This window comes from Monomorium pharaonis, chromosome 2 (assembly GCF_013373865.1).
Source record: "Monomorium pharaonis isolate MP-MQ-018 chromosome 2, ASM1337386v2, whole genome shotgun sequence".
Taxonomy (NCBI): Eukaryota; Metazoa; Arthropoda; class Insecta; order Hymenoptera; family Formicidae; genus Monomorium; species Monomorium pharaonis.
The window spans coordinates 27,578,605-27,588,996 of NC_050468.1; the positions used below are offsets into that span (position 1 = coordinate 27,578,605).

General features: G+C 33.7%; 1 protein-coding gene and 1 long non-coding RNA gene across 2 annotated transcripts; both read left to right on the forward strand.

The window, feature by feature from the left end:
- The first annotated feature begins 18 nt into the window (after positions 1 to 18).
- On the forward strand, positions 19 to 675 carry LOC118644564. Its single transcript, XR_004962335.1, has 2 exons — positions 19 to 132; positions 215 to 675. It is a non-coding gene; the product is annotated as an uncharacterized LOC118644564 (long non-coding RNA).
- A 5,624-nt stretch (positions 676 to 6,299) lies between these two features.
- LOC105836901 (protein sel-1 homolog 1) lies at positions 6,300 to 9,958 on the forward strand. Its single transcript, XM_012681256.3, has 6 exons — positions 6,300 to 6,819; positions 6,918 to 7,165; positions 7,237 to 7,716; positions 7,852 to 8,080; positions 8,185 to 8,591; positions 8,680 to 9,958. The coding sequence occupies exons 1-6, from the start codon at positions 6,300 to 6,302 to the stop codon at positions 9,109 to 9,111; spliced, it is 2,316 nt and encodes a 771-aa protein (XP_012536710.1). The 3' UTR covers positions 9,112 to 9,958.
- Positions 9,959 to 10,392: the final 434 nt, after the last annotated feature.

Below are 10,392 nucleotides of genomic sequence, written 5' to 3' on the forward strand. Positions count from 1 at the left end.
TACGCCAAAAATTGTTTTTTTTTTTCCAGCTCAATTTCTCGCGCGGATTGTCCTTTATCCGTTTTTTTTCACGTCGAAGACACGAAGGAAAGGAATGGAGGCAAATAAAAGGGAAGAGATGAAATGCGAAAGGTTCAGTTGAAGAAACAGACCTAACATTAATTGTAATTACAGAATAGTTTGATGAAGTAAACGGTAATTGACTCGTTTACAGGAAACTGTGACAAATCAAGTCAAGGTCAATTGAAACAAAGAAAACAAGCACACGTGCGATGACGCGTTTATATTCCCTTTAATATCTTTTAATTGAATTTCTTATAAACAACCAAAATTATTTCTTTTATAATAAATACAGGGTGATTCGTATAAAGTGATCGATTTAATTAATATTATCAAAATTTAAAGATATATATGAAACAGTAACTTGTATATATAATCAACATAATCTATACAAAGAACATTATAATATATGGAGACGATTATTTAATGAGTGGGGGGAAGTCTTGAGGAGATTTCGAGGTCAACTTAACTTTTTTTTATATGATATGCTATATTTTTCATTATATTATAGCATGGTAGTCCTTTTTAAGATAAATTCAATATTCTATTACATAATGTCATTCGAGAGCAGTTAATATCACAAGTAAAATAAAGTGTAAATGTATAAAGTGTAAATTGTATTTCTGTTTCTTCCAACAAAATTCAAAATTTTAATCTTGGACTTGAATTTTGTTTTAGGAGGTATTCATAAATCGATCTTAATTTCAAGATTATCTTAAGTTTAGCCACGAGCAGACTTAAGACTTCATTTAACCAATGAAATAACAATTAATATGATGTCTCAAGATCGTACTTAAGATGATTTTGAATATAAGATCGGACTATGAATTCCTAAGAATAAGATCGGAAGGAGGGAGATGGCTGTACTATAGTTTTTTTTTTATGTGTGGATATTTTTAATTCAACAAAACGTGTAATCTGACCTCTGTCACCTGTAATCTGAGCTCCGGCGGAATGAGCTCTCTAACAACTCGTGATAACATGATTGCTCGAATCATTACAGCACTTAAAAATATTCCATTAAAAGTATGAAGACGTGCAATAAATTAGTTGACACACAAAATTCATTTGTGCCGTCGAATGCGAGAAAATTTTGAACATTTTATTGTTAAAAAAAACATGAGTACAATTATACGAGATGTACGAAAAATTTAGTGCTCTTTGTGTGCTAATTTATTGTTAAAATTCTAATTATGTGGTTTTAGTATCTATCAATTTTAATTTTGTTGCGTTATTTTTACATTAAAAAATAATTGCAATTTTTCTCGTATCAATTACATGCTTAATTAAATTGTGAAAATATTATTTTGCATAACAGTAAAATTGACAAGAAAGATTGGTCTACAAGCGACAGCACAAACACGCACTTTACTTAGAGAAAGGTCATTCAAATACTGACATATCATTTTCTTTAATAATTTCTTAGGCCTTAGATAAAAGCTAAAAATAAATATGAGTAACATAAAGGTAAACTAAAAACTGTCTTCTATCAAATGATTTAAGTAGCAGTTTTTATAATATACTGTTTCACAATAACAATTGTTTTTGCAACACAATAAAAAATAAACGTGTAAGAAATTGGACCCGTATATTATATTTGAGAGAAGTTAACTATGAAATAAATTGATAAACTAAAACAATTTTGTAATAAAATATATTTCTGTGTATTATTAACGAGATTTATAAAATAAAAAGATTAAAATTTAACATTTCAAAAATAAAAATTCAGGATTAAAAATTAAAAGTAAACAATTTATTTAAGGAATAATCAATTTATTTCAAATGGAAATTATGTTATGAAAAGAACAGACCACACATTTATGATCTATTCTCAGTAAGAGAATGTTGTCGCGGTTACACTTTACAATGATTTTATAATAATTTTAAAGATGCTTTTGAGGATCGATATTTAACTAGTAACTACGTTTCAAGACTTACAAAATTATCGGCGCGCACAGTTCTTATGAGCTAAGAATATTATATTAAAAATTATAGAAAAATTATACTCAGCACCATCCGCTGCAGATCGAATAGGCAAACTAATTTTATCTATAGATTTTATAACGATCTGTTTTACCGGATTGTGAGAAAAATATGAAAAAGACAAATATATATATATAATAGTTTTAAAAAACTGCAATGTGTAAAAAATGATCTAATATTATTTATAATAATATACTTACTGTTGTTTAAATTGCTCGCAAAGCAAACCATACAAATTACATTCTCGTCATGCACTTCATTCTTTTCTTCTGAAGAAGTTGTTTTTAGATTTTATATAAATTTTACATAAGGCGAAGCTATGACTGTATAAAATATTGCTGTATATAATATAGCTTTTTATTTTTTAAATTATCTAGACAAATGTTTTAATTAGTATTTAGTGCAATGTTTAATTTCCGCGAAACAAGGAGATATCACTTTAAAAGACTTACGCCAGTATTTCATGACCTGTCTTTAGTTAAAACTATAATTAAAAATTATATTGGAAGTAAATTTTGGATTATAAATATTATAAATAAACTCATATTTAAAAAGCACTTCTAAAGATTAGCTCTTGTTTTGCCTTTGTTTTACGTTTAAAATAGGGTCTATAATGAATGCAAACCACAACGCGAGCCGCAACGTGACGTAACATTATGCATCCATTGTAGATCATGCTTACGACCCTAATGAATAATAATGAAAAATAGAATGATAAAAAAGCGCTCTACATCTTTATAAACATGTTTTGAATACGATCCTTAATATCGCATATTTGTGTGTGTGTTCTTTTTATAATTATAGTTTTGTTAAGGGGATATAGTAAAATAAGATTCTTTCGGGAAAAAATTTAGACTAAAGATCCTCAAGAAGGCACCATAGTGCGTTAAATAATCTAAAAACGAATATAATGAAAAGAAAAGAGTAAAAAGAGAAAAAATTAAAAATAAATTCTATAATCTGTTTATTTTAGGACAGAGGATAACCAAGTTAAAGGAAAAGAAAAAGTAAAACTTACAGTATACATTTACAGTACATTTAAAGTATACATTTGTTTCAAATTTGCAAAGAAGAAGAGCAATAAGCAACGCCACTTTCGTAAATAATATGGTAATGTCGAAGTTCACTTGGAATCTTTGTACTTATATATGTAAAATATTAAATAGTTTTATAAAAATTGCTACGCTATCTGATAAAAGATACTTTTAATTTAAATACAATTGTACATCAATATTAGTGATCATCTTCTAAACATAAATACGCACTTTTTCATATTTATATTCTTTTTATATTTGTGTTATTATTAAACAGTGTCTTATTTATAAAAGGAACTAGCAGCTTATAAAAAATACTCCATGTAATACACATAATACATTACTATGATTTTATTGTGTCATATTCTTAATATTTCTTTTGTTATGTTTTTGTTATACAGTCTAAAAATATACATTAAATAAGTATGTTTTTAGCATTCAGTATTGATTAAATAAGTTAGTCATAATATTACATTTTTTTACAATATTTTATCTCAACACGTACCTTCCAAAATGAATAAATAAATGAAAACATCTTCAATTAGCCAATATATAAACATTTATATTATTATTATTATCAATAAACATTATAATTATATAAATGTAATATTTTTTAAATTAATATTTTTCAATTATAGCATTTAAGTACTATTGTTTTATTGTTACATTTTATGGGGAAAAAAAAACGTAAAATATTTCAACGATGATAGAGTTTAGCAAAAATTGAATAAACTACTTATCATAGATTTAGAAACTATAATCACAAAATTTCTTTGTAACAAAAAATATAGTTTATGGTGCTGTATATGCAAAAATTATTGCAAAAGTTTCTTGTTTGGGTACAAAAATACAAGATATTGTGATTTATATTCAGAACTCGCTTTTATATCGTCCTATTTTTATATGAATGATAAAGATAGACACTAATTTCGTTATAACAATAGCACGCTAATTTCGTTATAAGCGCATTCTGAATACAAACTATTTACGAGCCTGTTTACTCTAACAACACACTATATTGGCAATACATTTGTCTAATATTGGTTAAACATTGATATTATGTATTTAAAAGATATATGTTACGTTACTGTGTTTGTTGGGTACGTTTTTTATATAAGGGTTCTCCAATATAGTTAATTTAAACTTTAGTTCTTGTTTGATCTAAAATGTATAAATCAATCGTTTAAAACAATTTTATAATACTTGCAAAATTGTTTTTTCTGTTAAATATGCTATTGCAATAGACATATGTCTCTCGTTTGAGTTTCTCCGGCTTATTGTTACGCATTTTTAAATCACGTTTAAATATTCGCGTTTTAACTATTCTTAAGGCCATCACACAATCCCAGGCAACAGGCAATAGGAATAGGAAATAAAGAAAGAGGGAAAGAGAGAAGATCCTTTCTTTCTTTCATTATTTCTGTTCTTATTGCCTGTTGTCTGGCATTGTGTTTAGGCCCTTAGAATTGTATTTGGAGAGCATTTTGCTTCATGTATGACGCGCATTATGCGTCGTTCATCTTCTGCACTGTCCATCAAACGTTAAATGAAGATAAATAATGCATTATGCGCATATCATACATGAAACAGAATCTATCTTTAATTTTTGTTAATATTTGATTTAAATACAAAAAGAATTTAAATAAAAAAAAGATTAATAAAGAAATTAAATTATGATCAATTAAATAATAAAGAAATACAAATTAGAGCTCACTCCATATGATACGTGAATATTTTTATAAATGTGTTGCATTTAATTCCAAAGTATTCGACTCAGAAAGACAAACAACGCCTTGTTTGTATATATACGTCTTGTTTGTATATATTGTATATATACACAGAAAAAAAAGAACTATAGTAATATAGCCAATAACATATGTAATTGCGGGCTGCCAACTACATAAAAAATACTCAATGGAATAATATTTACTATTAATACAAGTACAATGTTGATACTGCAATAGCATATATTATTGTATTGAGTATATCTATAGTTCGCAGCTCGCAACTATATATCTTATTGAATATATTACTTTTTTTTCAATGTATATTGTATACACGATTTCTTTGCGTTCGGAAAACGTGGCAGTTGATCGATCAACGTACAGAAATTTGATTGGTGGATTCAAAGGTAAACGTATCAATCATAAGCAACTGTCGTTTAATGGTTGCCAACTGTTGGACGATCGTCGCACGGTCCAAGTGCGGCCTAGAAAAAAAGTAATTGAGAAAAAGATTCGTTGTTATTCGAATCCTGACATGTTCTAATTATTACATAATTCCGAGAGAAAAAGCATCGTATTAGTCGCTTATAGCGTATGTGAGTTCACGGATAAAACTTTTTACGCAGTTAACCTATAAACCAATAAATATACTTTTGCACCTATACGTGTACGTACAGTATACACTACGTATAAGTATACACTACGAGGTGCAGTTGGAACAACTTGGCGGTTCAATTAATTTCATCGAAAGAGAAGACACTATGATCATTACTTTTCTTATCTATATCCTTATCTAGCATAATCTAAGTATCTAAGTGCGAAGCATGTCTCATCACGTCACTTCGTTACACACGTTTCGACGAAAGCAACGGTAGCCTCAAGGGCGCTTTAATATTTGAAGGAATAAAATGCATCTCGCTCCAGTTCGTGATCATCGGGACAGAGTGGGTGAATGGTGAGTGTCGTTGACGTAGCGCGGTGCAAACAAGGTGCAAACACGGCGCGTTTTCGTGCGCGGCACGGCACGAGCGAAGCGGGGTAGCGCGAGCGTTTATTATTATGGCGTTTACACGCTCTTAGCGGCGAACAGCTGACTCGACTGAATTCGTTTTCCCGCGCGAGGGGTGCCGTAACGTGTGTACGCGCGGTTCGTGGAAGCGCCGACGAAAGGGTCCGCAAACGAACGAACGAACGGTCGGTCGATCGGTGAGACGGACGGGGCCTCGCGGGGCCTCCTAGCTGTTTTTGTTGACACACGTCGGTCTTGCCGCCGCGGGAGATGATGCGTGTTGACGTGTCCTAGTGACGTAATTGGTCAAGAGACGAAACGACTATCTCGCGAATGTCCACGTATGTACGTGCGATCGAGTGCGATCAATCGCGCGCCTCGTATAACCGCGTGCCCGTAGGGGCGATGAGCACGTTAAGATCACCGGCGTTGTAGGCGTTGTGTTGTTTTGTGATGAGGCCTCGCGTTTGAATCTCTCGCCGTGAAGCCATGAAGTCCAACGGGGTCGTCGTGTCCCTGCTGCTCCTGTCGTTGTTCCTCCTGAGCGGTATCTTCGCGGAACCATCGGAGAATGGAGCGACGAAGAAGCGCGGCGATATCACGCAGAAATCGAACAACAACGAGGAGACGGAGGAGGAGGTCGCGATCGAGGATATGGAGAACGCCTTCGAACAGCTGCGTGAGCTGAGTGCCCTGCGCGACACGATACTCAAGCTCGTGCCGGCGTCCGACACGATCTACGAGAAGATCGGCAAGCAGGCGGCGACTCCTGGGAAGGAGGATGGCGGAGAGGGCAAAGGGGAGACCAGTTCCGCTAGCAAGGAAACCGTGGAGAATTCAGGGACGAGAAGCGTATGGATGAAGACCATGATTGCGAAAGATCCGGACTCCTTAGTTTTAAACGAGAGACCACTCGATGAGGACGATATAGAGTCTTGGGAGGCTCAAGAGCTGTACGACACGCTCGAGGAGGAGATTCAAGAGCCACTATCACCCGAGCAACAGGCTGGTATGTCACATTAGTTGTGTTTTATTCTTCACAGCTGATATAATTTCACTTCTGTTAAGTATTAATAATCTTTTACTGCCTTTTTAATTTTTCTCTAGCTGAGCAGTTGTTTAAGAAAGCGGAGAGCATCATAAACGCAATGCGCGCCAACAAGCACGAAGGTTACAGGCTGCTCGTTGAAGCGGCCAAGTTAGGCCATCGAGAGGCCAGATCTATACTGGCTTGGGCGAGATTACTCGGAACTCCACTGGGTCCTACTTCTCTGAGAGTAGCTATTGACGACATACCTAATATATTTAAAGTATTTAAAGAACTTGCAGATACTGGACTCCCATCTGCTCATATGGTATGTAGACAGTGTAATAAACAATATCAGGCAAAGAAAGAATTTTTTAATTGTATTATATTGATGTACAGGGAATGGGATTTTTGTACGCAACTGGTATTGGTGGCGTTAATGCTTCTCAAGGAAAAGCTTTACTTCATTATACAGTGGCTGCCCTTGGTGGCGACGTTCGTGCTCAAATGGTGATGGGATATCGTCACTGGGCAGGCGTAACAACGTCGGCCTCTTGCGAGCGCGCTTTGGACTTTTATCGAAAAGTAGCGAAAAAGGTCGCTGAGGAAGTCTCGTTGAGTGGTGGTCCGGTAGTCCAACGAGTTCGACTGTTGGACGAACATGAAAATCCAGGGTATACTTCTGGGATCTTTGATCAGGATTTAATAGAATACTATCAACTGCTGGCCAAAAAGGGCGACACTCAAGCACAGGTCGGACTTGGTCAGCTTCATTATCAAGGAGGTAGAGGCGTTCCTTTGGATCATGAAAGAGCCGTGCAATACTTTCAACATGCTGCCGACGCTGGCAATCCAGTAGCTATGGCTTTTCTTGGAAAGGTAAAAACGTATTCCTGTCAACAATATTTATGATTACAAATTGACCAAATACAATTACTTATCATATGTGTTTAAAGTTGCTCAATTATTCAATGTGTTCTAATTATATAATGTTTTTTTCATGTGCATTTACAGATATATTTAGAAGGAAGTGAAATTGTTAAACAGAACAATGAGACAGCATATAAATATTTCAAGAAAGCTGCGGAGTTGGGCAATCCAGTAGGCCAGAGTGGATTGGGTTTAATGTACTTATATGGGATGGGAGTAGAAAGAAACACTGCTAAAGCGTTGCAATATTTTAGTCAAGCTGCGGAGCAAGGTTGGGTTGATGGACAATTGCAGTTGGGCAATATGTATTTTAGTGAGTATATTTATTCGTAATTGTATAATCATTCTGGCCTCTCTCTATTTACATAGATAACCGTGTCTATCATTTTATGAATATATTTGAATTCGTTTTTGTAGGTGGCATAGGCGTCAGACGAGATTATAAAATGGCAAATAAATATTTTAATTTGGCCAGTCAGTCCGGTCATGTACTGGCATACTACAATCTCGCTCAAATGCACGCCACTGGCACCGGAATGATGAGAAGTTGTCCGACGGCTGTGGAATTAATGAAAAACGTTGCTGAGAGAGGAAAATGGAGTGATCAGTTGATGGTGGCGCATACTGATTACAGAGAGGGCAGAATAAACGAAGCGTTTCTCAATTATGCCCTGTTTTCCGAAATGGGTTACGAGGTTGCGCAGAGTAACGCGGCATTTATTTTGGACAGAGGAGAAGCCGATATTCTATCGGAAGAGGAAGGCTTGGTTAGAGCTCTGGCACTATGGGCGCGAGCTGCCGCGCAAGGATATTCCGCTGCGCAGGTATACAAATCGAAATATTTTACTGACAAAGATAGAGAAAATTGTGTTTGCATTTTGAGTACGAGATGAGTTCTATATTTTGTTTTAGGTAAAACTTGGGGATGCACATTATTATGGCAGAGGAACAAAAGTTGACTATGAAGCTGCTGCTGGCCACTATCGTTCGGCGTCCGAGCAGCAACACAATGCTCAGGCCATGTTTAATTTGGGCTATATGCACGAACGCGGTCTAGGTTTAGCTAAAGACCGACATTTAGCGAAACGATGCTACGACTTAGCCGCGGATGCTAGTCCTGACGCGCGAATACCTGTAGCGTTAGCTCTGTTTAAACTTTCTTTTTTCTTCGGCTTAGATTATTTACAAGAATTTAGTTTAGTCGATCAATTGGATAAATGGGATCAGTTGCTCGGGCAAAACTGGGACTTGTACCTTATCGGATTTCTCACGGGAATACTTAGTCTTATTATATACTTCCGCAGACCGCAGCCACCTCCTCCACCGAGACCTCCTATTAACTAAATTTTGTACTTTCATTCATTTTATCTCGTATACATATATGAATATACATAGATTTTTCTAGACTAAGCTTGGACAGAATTTTATAAGAGATTCGTATTGGGACATCATTTTTGATAACATCCTTCCGATGGCGCAATAACGTCGAGGCTGAATAACTTCGAGTTCAATATTTAAGTGCGCGTTTTGAATGTATATATATATCATAATAGTTTATTACTCTAACTCAGATTACTCCTAAATTTCTGGAAAAGTGTATAATCGATGTAACTGGTGATATTTATAACTTTGAGTTTAATATTTCAGTGTGCGTTTTGAATGTATATATTATAATAATTTACTTCTCTAACTCAGATTACTCCTAAATTTCTGGAAAATTATATAATCGATACAAATTAATTGTTAAGTTAACATAATTGAAGATTTTTTTATAAATTTACTTTGATTATTTCTTGTACACTAATATGGACTCAGTTCCTAGTTCATAAAGTTCCATTATTAAGCTCAATGTATATCATATGAGTAGAAATATTGTCCAAACGAACGAGTTTATTGTAAACAATTTTTGGATTGCCCTCTTTTTGCAAAACAATACGATATCGTCCAATTGATTCAAATTCGCAAATTTAATCATTATTTTTCTTATAAATATAACATTAAAATCTTTGCAGCAATATATTATTTCATAGTAGTTTTGTACAATTAAATCACTTATATAGCTTTTTTCAGTGACACATTATCTTAGATTACACATGATACATATTAAAATATTACAAAACATTGCTGTAATATAAAATACGAATTAAAAAGTTGTTGATTATTTATCTAATAAAATTGTTTTATTGCCAAAGAATATTACAATCTTTGCGTGCATGATATTGCAGTGGCTGTGTAACAAATAATTGTGGAAGTAGATTGGATTGTATATACATCAAAATTGAGTGAAGTAAAAATATTAGAAGCGTGCATGGCATTTGGTCTGTTCTTTTTAACTTCTTGGATGCTTAATCTTTCTTTTTTCTTGAGCGTCAGCGACGTGATTTGAAGAAAAAAGAAAAAAAAGAAAAACCACAAGAAATTCAAGCTAAAAAGGATAAACCTATTGATACAGGTAGAATGTATATTGAGTATTGATATTTCTTATATATTTTTATTTTATAATTTGTTTTATCGCACTATATACAGGACATACCATAGTTTATAATGTAGTATTGCAACAAATAAAACTAAAATATAAATTTAATCCTTTGTGTCATCGTATTATTATTGAATTACCAAAATAAA

What these genes read in the sequence shown, in the direction of transcription:
- LOC105836901 (XM_012681256.3), top strand. Translation starts at nt 6,300, where the DNA reads ATGAAGTCCAACGGGGTCGTCGTGTCCCTGCTGCTCCTGTCGTTGTTC. An exon ending in GACTCCCATCTGCTCATATG is followed by an intron (nt 7,166 to 7,236) that starts GTATGTAGACAG and finishes ATTGATGTACAG; the next exon opens with GGAATGGGATTTTTGTACGC. An exon ending in CTATGGCTTTTCTTGGAAAG is followed by an intron (nt 7,717 to 7,851) that starts GTAAAAACGTAT and finishes GTGCATTTACAG; the next exon opens with ATATATTTAGAAGGAAGTGA.